Source organism: Pelophylax lessonae, assembly GCF_965119305.1.
Source record: "Pelophylax lessonae genome assembly, chromosome: 1".
NCBI lineage: Eukaryota > Metazoa > Chordata > Amphibia > Anura > Ranidae > Pelophylax > Pelophylax lessonae.
In genome coordinates, this window is record NC_138768.1 from 288,829,709 (window position 1) to 288,844,658 (window position 14,950).

At 40.8% G+C, this 14,950-nt stretch overlaps 1 protein-coding gene across 1 annotated transcript in view; it reads right to left on the reverse strand.

Moving 5' to 3' along the window:
- The window catches only part of LOC309566169 (dehydrogenase/reductase SDR family member 4-like), a 153,212-nt gene that overhangs the window by 97,797 nt on the left and 40,465 nt on the right, over window positions 1–14,950 (reverse strand). The window contains exons 4-6 of the mRNA XM_082271236.1: window positions 11,951–12,052; window positions 10,220–10,290; window positions 9,301–9,352 (exon numbers count right to left, since the gene is read on the reverse strand). Of these exons, the coding sequence (XP_082127362.1) occupies window positions 9,301–9,352; window positions 10,220–10,290; window positions 11,951–12,052 (225 nt within the window). The remainder of the gene's footprint in view (window positions 1–9,300; window positions 9,353–10,219; window positions 10,291–11,950; window positions 12,053–14,950) is intronic.

Sequence of the window (14,950 nt, forward strand, 5' to 3'; positions counted from 1 at the left end):
GGCCCTTCAAAATCCTCAGCACCAAGCCCATGATGCTGTTAATCCGGCCCTGGTCCTCCTCCACCGCCGCTTCCACCTACACCGCCCATAGGTGTGCGCAGCCTATTGCATTAAGGTGTGCACCCCAAAGTTGAAATACACATGCATGTGTTTGCCAGCAGGGAGAGTAATGTATCGGGGCCATGTACCTGTAGGCAAGGAGAAATAGAGCAGAGCAGGTCCCAGGGAGATCTTTCCCATCTCCTCACTGGCAATGCTATGTGCCCTAGGTGATTAGGGTGTGCCCAGGCACACCCAGCACACCCTGTGCGCACGCCTATGTCACCGCCACATCCACCACCACCTCAACCTCCCTCCTACTCCATATGGGCCTCGTCCTTCAGAGATGAAGAAGAACATTGTTTTATTTTTCTGTTTTTTTTTGTTGTTTTAAGTTATTTCCCTATCCACATTTGTTTGCAGAGCACTTGCCATGCTCTTAATTACGTTTTGCTGCCATTTGCAGCACTCTAGCCCTTTCCTTTGGTGTTTTAGAGCCATTTTAGTGCCTTAAAGTTCGGGTCCCCATTGACTTCAATGGGGTTCGGTGTCCGGGAAAAGTTCGGTAAAAGTCCGGGACACGGACCCGGACTTTTTTTTAAAGTTCGGCCGAACCCGTCGAACACGGACATCTAGGTGTCCGCTCAACCCTACCCGCTATCCCTTTATCACACATTATGCAATTATTTAACATATAAGCTCCGTGTGGAGTAAGGAATATTGGCTGGTGATCCTGAAGTGATTGTGACAGCAAACCTGCTATTATGGTGTATTTTGCTGCTATGGAGTAATTTAGGCCCCTTTCACACATACGGACCATTTGTTTCATCAGTTCAAGCGCGATTTTTTACGTCAATATCAGTTTGTCATCAGTATTTGGTTCGATACGCTTTTTAATGGATGAAATGGCTTTCATCCATTAAAATTCCGGTCCACAAGTGTATAAAATCCAGTATCACACCAAGGCTCAGTTCACATATATGCAAATCGGATGCATTTTGAACTGCATCCAATTCGCATAACATGTGAACCAGATCAGCTTTCAATGGAGTCGGTTCACATACAGTATACGTGGGGCGGTTGCGGTGTGCTTTAAAAAAGGGTCCCGTACATTTTTTCAGTCTGGTTTAGGTGCAATTTAAGAGTCAAATTCACACCTGAATCGCACCAGAACCACTGAATGGAAACCACACTGTACTCTGCACAGAATCTAGACCCAAAATTATTGGGATACCTGCTTTTATACACACATGAACTTTAATGGCATCCCACTCTTAGTACATAGGGTTCAATATTGAGTTGGCCCACTCTTTGCAGCTATAACAGCTTCAGCTTTTCTGGGAAGGCTGTCCACAAGGTTTAGAAGTGTGTCTATGGGAATGTTTGACCATTCTTCCGGAAGCCCATTTGTGAGGTCAGGCACTGATGTTGGACGAGAAGCCCTTGCTCGCAGTATCCACTCTAATTCATCCAAAAGGTGTTATATCGGGTTGGGGTCAGGACTTTGTGCAGGCCAGTCAAGTTCACCAACCCAAAACTCGCTCATCCATGTCCTTATGGACCTTGCTTTGTGCACTGGTATGCAGTCATATTGGAGCAGGAAGGGGCCATCATCAAAATTTTCCTACAAAGTTGGGAGCATACATTGTTCAGTGTCACCACAGAGTGGCACTGTGGATACTAGTATATTAAACCATGTCTCATCCTATAGTATGTAATAACGAGAGTGCAAAGAAAATGAACTTTGGCACAACACGACCTTACAGGAGGCTAAATTTGCTTAGTGCTGATAGTGCTGTATAGGGGCCTTTAAACCACAAGCATGAATTCTCCACCTGGGGCCACATGACCCCTGATGTCGTCAGACGCATCTGACTAAACGCGTAGGGTCACGGGGTAACGTCATTTCCGTCGCTTGGAACGCAGGTGGAACGCAATTGGCGTCTCTGCATGTTCGATATAGCGTTTTGTTTCCTGATCAAATGTAAGTGCTTTTAACCTATTCAAATTGATTAAATCAGCAAAATTACACTACGGAGGCCTCTCTCTTTCTTTGCTCCCCTCTATTATGAGCCATCAAAGAGTTTATGAGTCAGACTATTCCAGGTGGTTTTATCTTATGGTGGTCCCAGGTGGCGAATTCATGCTTGTGGTTTAAAGACCCCTATACAGTGCTGTGCAAGTCATGCACTTTCCTCTGGTAAGTAGCCCTTTTTACCGGTGGTGGATTGAGGCACATTATCTGACACAGTCTGTGAGAGAAATTTCCTATGAAGAGCGATCCATAAGAGTGTGCACGTGTGATTCACAGTGGTGTTATGGACATTCTAATTTATGTGATGGTGATTCACATTAATGCTTTTGACAATTTTTCACAACACACATATTTATAAATTTGTATTAGCACTCAAGCACTTGTTTATATGAATTTTTATATGTATATTAAATTTATTTATATATTTAACAATTATATATATTTTTTTATTCATTTGTTTATTCAATTATTTATATTAGGCACGTTTAATATAAGCGCGGTTTGTCAGATTAACCGTTCAGTTTTTTGCTGTCCGGCTTCTCTGATTGATTATTCAGTCTTTTTTAGGTCTTACAACCAGCAGCTTCTTTTGTATTATCATTTATCACTTAGTCTACTCAAATTAGTAGGTTTTATCCACCTTCACATATTACCCATATGCACAGGTAGTGGACACATATCACACAGTTCACATTTTTACATATAGATTTGCTTAGAATCTGTATTTTATTACAATTTCATTATAATATAACAATTAAAATAAAAGAGAAATGAATCTCAAAACTTTTTATAGATCTTATTCACAACCCTTCTGTGGACCCTCAACCTCAATGTTGGATAACACACCCATAGGAATGCAACAATACCAGGACCTAACCAACAAAGATTACTGCATAGAGGTGTAGGTGGGCAACCAACAATAGGGTATCATGTCCGATGGTATGTATCTTAGCTCAACATGTTTTGCGCCAACCACGCTTCTTCAGGAGCTTGTTACCGTATAGAAAAATAGTTCTATATAGAAAAAAAGAGGGTAATGTATTCAGTATACATATGTATCACATATTTAAATGTAAACTAACATTCTACCATGAAACATAATTCTAATTACAAAACAATTATCTGTGAATCAACAAGATAGGTAGAGGGAGTGTCATGCAGCGAAGACGGCTTAGAACAGTCAACACATTGCCTGTGGGGATGGGGGCACACCTAGGAGCAATAACGATGGTAGACAGAATAGTGGTATTATATAAACAGCCTTCATGTACACTTTCACGAAAGCTGTGGCAAGGATGTTGCGAATTATTAACATGGAACCAACTGGTGTTTATTATATGCCTTATAGAAAATATCAGATTATTATTATTATATTGATTATTTCTATTTAACATAGATGAGATTGTTAAATCTTAAATTATAATGATATTTAAATTTAAACTGCATGAAAACATCAAAAGAGCCATAATATATCTCAGCACTAATTATTCAGTGAGTGATTCTTACCTATGGTAACATTGAACACATCATGGTTCTATCTTGTAGTTTATTTTCATTAGTAGTAATGTCCTTACAAAAAGTATGGATCAGTCAATAGACCACTCCAATCTTAAAGTATTGAAGCTGCTATTTAACCTTAGGCTAGAACAATCCTTAGTTGTAGATTAGCCAGAGATAAATATATTAATGCATCCATTAGTAATTAGACTATATCACATCATTGTTAAGCAAAAAAAAAAAAAAAAAACATCTCTCAGCTGAGTAATTTGACCGCAAATAAAAATAGTATGCACAATAAGGGTTCAGATTCCCCTGGGAGGTATGTATAGTCCTGCCATGGAAGGTGAAGCCTCAAGTGCTTCCAAAACCTGCCTGCCTGAACCTTGATTGTGCATACTATTTTTACTTGTGGTAAGAGTACTCAACTGAGAGAGATTTTTGTTTAACAATGATGTGATATAGCATAATTACTAATGGATGCATTAATATATTTATCTCAGGCTAATCTACCGCCAAGGATTGTGCTAGTCTAAGATTACATATCAGCTACAATACTTTAAGATTGGAGTGGTCTTCTACCAGCTGAACGCCATGATGTGTTCAATGTTACCATAGGTAAAAGCTACTCGCTGAATAATTAGAGTGCTGAGATATATTATGGCTCTTTTGAGGTTTCAATACAGTTTACATTTAAATTTCATTAGAATTGAGATTGAAGACTATCATCTATGTAAAATAGAAATCAATAATTATAATCATGATCATTTCTATTGTTTTATAGTGCATATAATAAACACCAGTTGGTTCTGTGTTAATAATTCGCAACATCCTTGCCACAGCTTTCGTGACGGAGTACATGAAGGCTTTTTATACAATAGCACTATTATGTCTACCATTGGTAATGCTCCTAGGTGTGCCCCCATCCCCACAGGTAATGAGTGGAATGTTCTGAGCCATCTTCACTGCATGACGCTCCCTTTACCTATCTTGTTGATTCACAGATAATGGTTTTGTAATTAGAATTAGGTTTCATGGTAGAATGTTAGTTTAAATTTAAAATATGTGATACATATGTATACTGAATACATTACCCTCTTTTTTTTCTATATAGAACTATTTTTCTATATGGTAATAAGCTCCTGAAGAAGCACGGTCGGCGCGAAACATGTTGAGCTAAGTTAAATACCAACCATCGGACATGATACCCTATTGTTGGTTGCCCACTTACACCTCTATGCAGTAATCTTTGCTGTTTAGGTCCTAGTATTGCTGCATCCCTATGGGTGTCTTATCCAACATTGAGGTTGAGGGTCCACAGGAGAGTTGGGAATAAGATGTATAAAAAGTTTTGAGATTAATTTCGCTTTTATTGTAATTGCATTATAACAAAATACTGATTCTAAGCAAATTTAGCCTCCTGTAAGGTCGTGTTGTGTCCATTTTCCTTGCACTCTAATTATTACAACGTTGGGAGCATGCAATTGTCCAAAATGTCTTGGTATGCTGATGCCTTAAGAGTTCCCCTCACTGGAACTAAGTGGCCAAGCCCAACCCCTGAAAAACAACTCCACACCATAATCCCCCCTCCACCAAATAATTTGGACCAATGCACAAAGCAAGGTCCATAAAGACATGGATAAGCGAGTTTGGGGTGGAGGAACTTGGCTGGCCTGCACAGAGTCCTGAAACCAATCTGATAGAACAACTTTGGGATGAATTAGAGCGGAGACCTTCTCGTCCAACATAAGTGCCTGACCTCACAAATGTGCTTCTAGAGAATGGTCAAACATTTCCATAGACATTCTCCAAAACCTTGTGGACAGCCTTCCCAGAAGAGTTGAAACTGTTATAGCTGCAAAGGGTGGGCCAACTCAAAATTGAACCCTACAGACTAAGTCTGGGATGCCATTAAAGTTCATGTGCATGTAAATGCAGGCGTCCCAATACTTTTGGAAATATATTATATGTGAACCCAGCCTAACCCTGCTCTTCACATGCTCAGTTGCTCTCCATTTTTGGCATTGTGCTGAAAATCAGAGCCACTAGAGGCTGACAGCCTAAAGATTTACAGCTATTTAGGGGAAGAAACAGGAGCAATGCTGGAAGCAATGTACAGCACACGCTAATTTTTGTAGCATTTTTATTAACGTGGATGTATGTTCCTAGCTAAAGAACATTTTTTTCTATTAACCAGTTTATGACCGCCCGCCGCAGATGTACTGCGGCAGGCAGCCGCTCGCAGGCGAATCGCCGTACATCTACAGCTCTCGCTCTCGGGAGGCTAGGGGGCGAGCACGAGCTGCCGCCGGTGTGCTCCTGCTCATCAGCGGGGAAGCCGATGCAGCAGGCAGGCGGCTCTGATTACCGCCTGACACCCGCGATCGTTCCCAGTTGAGAGAGAAGAAAGGTCAGCTGTTGTAAACACAGCTCACCGTTCTTCTCCCTGTAATGATCATGGAGCCCATGTGAGATTCTTCTATATAGGATCACATGTCTCTATGGTCATTTCAGAAGCCACGCCCCCCCCACAGTTAGAATCACTCCCCTAGGCTCATATTTAATCCTTGATCCCCCCATAATGTTAACCCCTTCCCTGCCAATGTCATTATTACAGTAACAGTGCATATTTTTAGCACTGATTACTGTAGCAATGTCACTGGTCCCCCCAAGTGTCAAAAATGTCAGTCAGGGGGCCGATATGTCTGCCGCAATGTTGCAGTCCCACAAAAATCGCACAGGTGATCAAATATCACCAAAATAAAGCTCTATTTGTGGGAAAAAAGGACATCAATTTTTTTTGGGTACAGCGTCGTCCGTTAAAGTAACGCAGTGCCGAATTGCAAAATAGGGCCTGGTCAGGAAGAGTGCAAATCCTTCCGGTCCTAAAGTGGTTAAGTTGTTATGGGTAAAGTTCTGCTTATCCACTTCCATACAGTACAGTTACACCCCCTTCCTGCCCAGACCAATTTTCAGCTTTCAGCGCTCTCACAATTTGAATAATTAGTCATGCAATCCTGTACCCAATCAAATTTTTTATCATTTTCTTCTGGTGGTATTTAATCACCGCTGTTTTTTTTTATTTTTTTTCATTTTTTGCGATTATATAGTTTCTATTATAAAATTTTGCAAATAAGTATTTTTTTCATAAATTTGGCCCAAAATGTGTACTGCTTCTTATCTTTGGTAAAAAATAACCCAAATTAATGGATATTATTTGGTCTGTGTGAAAGTAAAGCCCCGTACACACGATCAGATTATCGAACGATCTGTCGTCCGTTTTTTGTGGCATGCTAGTCTGATGTGGAAAGTGAAGAGGTTATTTTCATACGAATTTTCCCGCATGACAGAATTCTACTTCAGAAGTGATGTCATATGTTGGATTGTTTTGTATGTGTTCTTTCGTCTCTGAGCAGGTCTAGTCTTGCTCTTAAGACTTTTTTCTGTCAAAACTGTACTAATGAGACGAAAATCAGATGTTGTGTTGACGGACGATAAAAATTTTATAGCCTTTTCGGCCAAAAAGTCGCAGTCGGCTGTCGAAAGCACCATACTAACAATCTGAAAATCCGCAGATCAGTCATCGGATGAAATTTCCCTTCAGATTTTCTGATCGTGTGTACGGGCCTTTATAGAGTCTACAAGCTATGGTGCCAATCATTGAAAATTGATCACACCTAATCACACCTGATGTACCAACTGCCTATATCATTTCTTGTGGACCTGAAATGTCAGGACAGTACAAATACCCCCCCAAATGACCCCTTTTTGAAAAGTAGACATTCTGGGGTATTTAGTAAGAGGCATGGTGAGTTTTTTGAAGTTGTAATTTTTCCCACAATTCTTTGGAAAATTAAGAAATTATTTTCATTCATTTATTTATTTATTTATTTTTTTACACAAAATTGTCACAATAACAGGTTATTTCTCACACACAGTATAGTCATACTTGCACTTACACCCCAAAATACATTCTGCTACTCCTCCCGAGTATGGCGATACCACATGAGACTTTTACACAGCCTGGTCACACACAGAGGCCCAACATGCAAGGAGTACCATCAGGTGTTCTACGAGCATAAAATTACAGATATAATTTCCGATGACCTATCACATTTTTGAAGGCCCTGGAGCACCAGGACAATGGAATTACCCACAAAATGACCCCATTTTGGAAAGCAAACACCCCAACGTATATTCTATGAGGCATAATGAGTCTTTTGAACATGTAAAGTTTTTGTAAAATGTGGAAAGAAAATGAAAAATATATATATTTTTTTTTACACAAAGTTGTCACTTTATAAGATATTTCTAACACATAGCATGTACATAGCAAAAATTACACCCCAAAATACATTCTGCTACTCCTCCTGAGTATGGCAATACCACATATGTGAGACTTTGTCACAGCATAGCCACATACAGAGACCCAACATGCAAGGAGCACCATCAGGTGTCCTGGGAGCATAAATTAAACATATCATTTCATTACAACCAATCACACTTTTGAAGGCCCTGGAGCACCAGGACAATGGAAACCCCCACAAAATGAACCCATTTTGGAAAACAAACACCCCAACACATAATCTAGGAGGCATGGGCTGCCGATAAGTACAAAAGTACTCTGATGGGCTGGAGACAGGTACGCCGATGACAGGTACTCAGGAGTACCCGAGTACCTGTCATCAGAGTACCCGAGTACCTGTCACCAGCCCACGAGAGTACCCGAGTACTTGTCACCAGCCCATCAGAGTACCTGAGTACCTGTCATCAGAGTACCTGATGGGCTGGTGACAGGTACTGGGATGGGCTAGTGACAGGTACTGGGATGGGGTGCAAAATGTAAACAGCGCAAAAATTGGTGTGGCCAGCCTCGTGGGATGGTCAGTGTAACAAAGAATGGAGTGAATAATCAAAAAATTATATATATATATATATACAGATATATAAAAATTATCCTCCAATGGTGTGATTACAACCCAGTGATATAAATAATTAGAATAAATATATAAATAAATACAATAGAATGGTGCTAGTTGATAGTCCAAAATGGTGTTGCAATATATTAAACAATAGTCCCAATTATATGTGTTCAGCAAGTAGCCAGTGAAAGTTTCAAACGACAGCCAGATAAAGTGCTCAGGTGCTAGAAAAGCAAACACATGCTGCGGTGGTGCGATGCTAAAGTGGTTCCTCTCCCCAAGAGTGATTCCACTTACCGGACGGCGTGGACCCCTAGGCCGTACGGCGTAACGGTCTCACAGGCAGAGTCCGGTATATAATCCGGGCAGTTATCCTTGAAACCGAGTTGGTAACCAATAGGAGTCTCCTATATTCTCTCACCGAATAGTGGCCATATAGGGGAAGAAAGGGATACCAATAGCGTAATCCTGCTACAACACGTTTATTAATTTGCAACACAAAGTATAAAACTCACATTTCGTATGAGAAAAACAAGCGATGGGGTTACAAGGTAGTAGATCCTCTTTGGATGACGGTGCGCAGCGGGGCTTGGCTCCGTCGTGCGTTCCACCGCTACCGGAAGGGACGTTGCTACGGGCATAAGCCGGAAATTGCGTTGACGCGTTTCGCCAGCCAACAACGTGCACTTGTACGTGCACTCCCTTGCATATGTTTGTTTGAGTATACAAAGTTATAAATGATTCCCTTCTAGGTACAATTACTGAGAAATACACTAATTGTTTAGCATATTAGTTAAATTAACTTACTGGATGAGGTATGTATCCAATGAACGAAGAGCAGATTATTATTGATCCATTCCTAATTGAAATAAAACAGAGTATTATGTGCAACGCCACATACAAATGTATGATTATTAAATTGTTACTAAACCCAGAACCTGCATTCACTATATCTGGTCTCCCATAGTACACAGAACATGGAAATGCAATTATTTTAGTAAATATAAGCTGCTAAATACATTTTCTCATCAGCAGCATATAGCAGTCTTGTGACTTCTATCAGTTCCTGGTGAAGCTTATAGGAAGGACTTCTAATTCTGTCTGGACAGTGGTGATTGGCCCTGTGCTGATCACATGCACTCTCCCAAGAAAAAAAAAAAAACGAATTCTAGCAATACACACCAAACTGAGCATGTGCAGCCTCACTCAAAAGGCCCTGTCTTATCCGTTCAGGTTTTGTAGTCAGTGGAAGAAGAGAAGGATCTGTGCATACAGGATCAAAAAGCCTTTTTACATAATGCAGAGATTTACCCCTTAGGTTCCACATTGAGCATAACAAGCATGCTTTACTAAATATACAGACTGATTTTACCGTTGTGGGTTTAGTAACAATTTAAGAAATGTATAAATCCTTGTTACTGGTTTAAAATATTTGCAATTGGTTAAATAAAATCACTCATGTCACAAAATAAATAAAAATGGCTGACCAAGCAATCGTGCACTGAATGAAATATAACAAACAAATTTCTTTAAAAACCGATTTGGAAAAATATAGTCAACGTTATGAAGGGAAAGAGTGATATTACTGGAGAATTAAAATGATCAAATGATGATTAGTTGTATTTAATAGTTACTATGTATACATTCTATTAATAAAACTAAATATGTGAACCACTGGTTTTCATATGAAATTATTAAAGAAAAGAAAAGATAGAAAAATTGTTACCCTTGTTTCCGGATGTGAGGTACAGCAAGCTTTATCAAAAGGAAAGTTGATATTACATTGACATGGAAAACCTAGAAAATGATACAGAGAAATTATCAGTACTTTTTTTTATGAATTATGTTTAAATTCAGCAATCTTTACTAATACCAAATATTTATATAGCCCCAATATTAAAAGTTGAAATCCAGAATGTTTTACCCCCCCCCCCCAGTATCACCACTTCCACCACCACCTGCCCCTGTAATTTTATTTAGCCCCCATTCACATTGGAGTGATTTGTCTTGCGATTGAATTGCAACTTTAAAATCATGATATTTTAGATGAAGTCGCACGGTTTCAAATCCACAGTCAATATGAATGGGGCTTTAAAAAAATGTATTTCAGTTTTAGAAAGAAAAGGCAAAGATTATAACCTCATGTTGTGCCTCATGGTTATCAAGGACCCTTAGAGAGATCTCCCCTTACTTACTGTTCTAGATAGTGGCAACTATTTTTAACAGAAATTGGGGAAAAATCTGCAACCGGGACACAGACAACAATACAAAGCTGATAGGGTTTCCTTTCTTCTATTACCCAACTATGGAAACATTTTTATTTCTACGTTCGAGCTGCAGATTTACTTCTTGTCTGTTGAAACTATACTCACTGTGGCAAAATGATCTCTAATGGGTCTGAGATGACAGTACAACTCAAAAGGGCTTAAACCCTTTTACACACATATTTTGGATAAAATACAAAATTAATACCTCTTGATTTTTTTTTCATGTTGGTCTTATGAGGAGTATTTAAATGATACATTTAAAACGCCTCCCATTTTAAACACCTCCCATGTTCCTTCTAGAACAGATGGCACTAAAAACGCAACATTTCATATTCCTGATATGGGTCTTTTGTACTTGTATGAAAAGGTATCCTGTTCTCTTTGTATTGCTTCCTTTTGTGAAACCCCTGGTGTTCCTGCCAGTCCCTATGCTGTCCTATTAAAAACTGACTACACTAGGCATGAGAACACAGCATGGTCAGTTCTTTGGCTGATAAACAGTTTACCAAAGCTGGAGAGTGCAACATCAGGCTCAATTCTGCATAGAAACCAATTCGCTTCTAACCTCAGCTTGTTCAATTAAGCTTTGCAATAAAACTTGTTAGCTAATTGGTTTACATCCAGAAGTAAGCCTAAAGTCACACTCTCCAGCTTTAGTAAATAAACCTCCAATGATCAGACTCTTCTGCCTACATGCTGCTTCATCTCTCTCTGACCCTCCGCTGCCCCTCTCAGATGCATACCTCAGCTTCTAGTGGCCAAGGAGTTGAGTACACTATCAAAGTTCTGTACCTGCTTGAACACCAATGTAGTTCTGCAAGGCAAACCCATGTTACACCCTCTGTGACTTAGTGATGCCCTGTGGATCCCTCCTTCTGGCTTCCAGATAGTGGATCTTTTGTTACTGGCATATGATGATGTCACTGGGGATTTAGATAAGATTATATCAGCCCAGGAACAAGGAAAACAAATAAGTAGGGCCATCTGTACATGTGAAAAGGAAAATTTGGGTGCAAAGAAATGAGTAGCCCAGAGTTCAGCTTTACATCCAAGCTAGAGGAGTTTCTAAGATTAAAATGGGAGTTAGAAGGCCAAAATTACCAGATACCAGAAAGACATTCAAACTAAAATATGTATGAACTACTCTTCATTATAGCATTATAGCCCCAGGCTTTTTTGTGGTCACTCACCTTTTTCCACATTTCTTCAGTAGTTTCAAAAATTGGACCAACGAAAGGATTCACAGCAGCATTACAGATAAGGATGTCAATTTTTCCATGAAGCTCAACTGCCTTAAATAAAAAGGAATATTATGTTTTAAGACATTTATGTTCACTACTAATCAGCAAACTGGGAAAAGTTGAACTTGTGTAAGGTTTATACACAACAACAAAATAAATAATACAAAGAGGGAGGAGGGGCTTGAGGATTTTCTTGTTACCCTAGACACGTCAGACCTTATAAAATCAAGGGGGTGTAGCTTAGCACATGGTATGCATGGCTGCTTTCTGAAGGAGATCCTGCAGTCTATACTGTCCCTGTGATAGACAGCAACCTGCAAACTATGGGCAGAATTCTTAAGTCTGGGGCATACAATCAATCCCAGCAGTCAACATCTACCCCATCTTGAAAGCAGATCCCTGCAATTTTTTTAAAAAAAGTCTTCTACAAGACACAGCAGTGCTGTAGGCAAGATGGTACTGCCTCACAGAACAACAGGAGAGGATGATGAAGGATATGATGATGTCTCACTCCCAGTATCAGAAGATTTGGTAAGGAGGATTCAGTAAGTGACAGAAATAGCAGCAGACAGCAAAAACTCTCTTAGCAGCCATTACAGATCCAAAAGCTGACTTACTAATGCTCACTGAGCAACTGGCTGTGAATGAGACAGCTGGGAAACAGAGAGAAAAGGCAATATCAAGACTTCAACAAGTTACAACAAGTTACAGCCACATATGATAGATATGAACAGACAAATAGAAGATCTAATTAGTGTCCTTTTTATTCCTTTAAAAGGACACTAATTATTTTCCACCAGGACAAGAAAAAATGGGAGGAAAGTGGATAGGAGATGAGGATGCACGTTTGAAAGATATTATGGACAATATCCAAGCATTCCTTAGCAGACTCCGTTTACCCTCTCTAACAAGTGACTCCCTGGCCAACCTCAATAGCCCCTTTACATCCCAGGAATTGAATGATGCAATCGCAAGCCTTCCTCTGAACAAGTCCCCGGGCCCTGACGGTATGACCAACGAATATTATCGATCCCTTTGCGACATACTCTCCCCCCACCTGTTGACTACGTTTTCTGCAGCGATCTCTTCGGGTACTCTTCCCCAAGAGATGCTCAGAGCTACTATAGTCACTCTCCTCCCCAAGCCGGGTAAACCCCCTACAACTCCTGCCAATTTTAGGCCCATTTCACTCCTCAATAACGACGTGAAACTATATGCTAAACTTATAGCCAACCGCCTAGCACAGATCCTGCCGTCCCTGTTAGGGGGAGACCAGATGGGGTTTCTGCAGGGACGTCAAGCTCCTGACGCTGCCAGATGGGTTGTTAATTTAATACACCATGCTGCAGTTGCCAAATCGCCTTCTCTGCTTCTTTCCATAAATGCAGAGAAGCCGTTTGACCGTATTCACTGGGGATATATGGAAGCAGTTCTCCACAAGTTTGGCTTTTCAGGCCTGATACTTGGAGCTATATTAGCGCTGTACTCCTCTCCATTGGCTCAAGTCTTGTCAGCGGGCATGCTGTCCAAATCATTTGCTATAACGAATGGTACGTGTCAGGGGTGCCCGTTGTCGCCCCTCATTTTCAATTTGCTGATAGAACCTCTGGCGAAGTTGCTCCGCACTGATCCCCTGGTTTCGGGCTTCAAATTTGGGCAGTCTAAACATACCATCACGCTGTTCGCTGATGATGTCATACTCAGTTTGACAAACCCCGTTGTTCTCCCGGCAGCACACCAAATACTTCAAGACTTTAGCTGTGTCTCTTTTTACAAAGTTAACTTTAGCAAGTCCACGATTCTCGGCATGAATATACCCACATCCTCCCGCATGCATCTCCAATCACAAATGCCCTACACCTGGACTACACAATCCTTGCAATATTTAGGAATCCAGCTGACATTTCCCACTGTACACCTACTACAGTGTAACTTGAAACCCCTGCTGTCCACCATTGCCACAGATATCAATAGTCTCAAAATGTCCAAACTCTCGTGGACAGGTAGAATAGCGGCATTCAAGATGATATGCCTGCCAAAAATACTATATATCTTTCGTACTCTCCCTGTACATATTACCCAGAACTATTTAACCACCTTGTCCAAACTCCTTCGCGTTTTTGTGTGGCAAAGGAAGAGGGCGCGTTGCGCCTATTCACATATGACACGTCACAAAAAGGTGGGAGGCTTGGGCTACCCTGACATAGAGGATTACTAGCATGCCTCTAGACTTGCGACCCTCCGACACTGGTTTTCTCATGGACAACCCCTCCCTTGGCTTCCGATTGAGGCCTCGATATCATGCACACCTAATCTCAGCCTGCTGCTACTAGCAGACTTGTGGAGACCTTTAAACCTGCGTACCCTCCCTATTGCCACCCAATCATCCCTGAGATCCTGGAGGTTTCTTGCTTTGAACCTCGCGGCATAGCAACCCTAACTTCCTGTGCCATTACCTATCCTAAATGTCCTTCTACCCTACACAAACACGACCCAATTTGCCTCTGCGGGTATCACCACTATCTCGCAATTCTATCGAGATGGTTCCCTCAAATCATTTCCTGACCTGCAGCAAGAATTCTCGTTATCTCCGAAAGCCATCTTCCCCTACAATACTATATCCAGCTTTTTGACAAGATGCCCCCCTCCTACCAAGACTATTCCCACCCCACTGTGGTCGTTTCTCACCGCTGCATCCACTCCAATCAAAGGGATATCTCTCTTCTACAACTTCCTTGGACAAAAAACCATGTTCCAGAAATCCTCACACATGGTCAAATGGGAAAAGGAGCTCCAACTGTCCTTCTCTGAAACTCAGTGGAAACTGGCGATTCGTACATCATATCACACCACCTGGGGCGTGAATCAATCACAAAAACGTATAACTAGGTGGTACCTTACGCCTTACCGCCTCTCGAAAATTTACTCTACTCACAGCCCACTATGCTG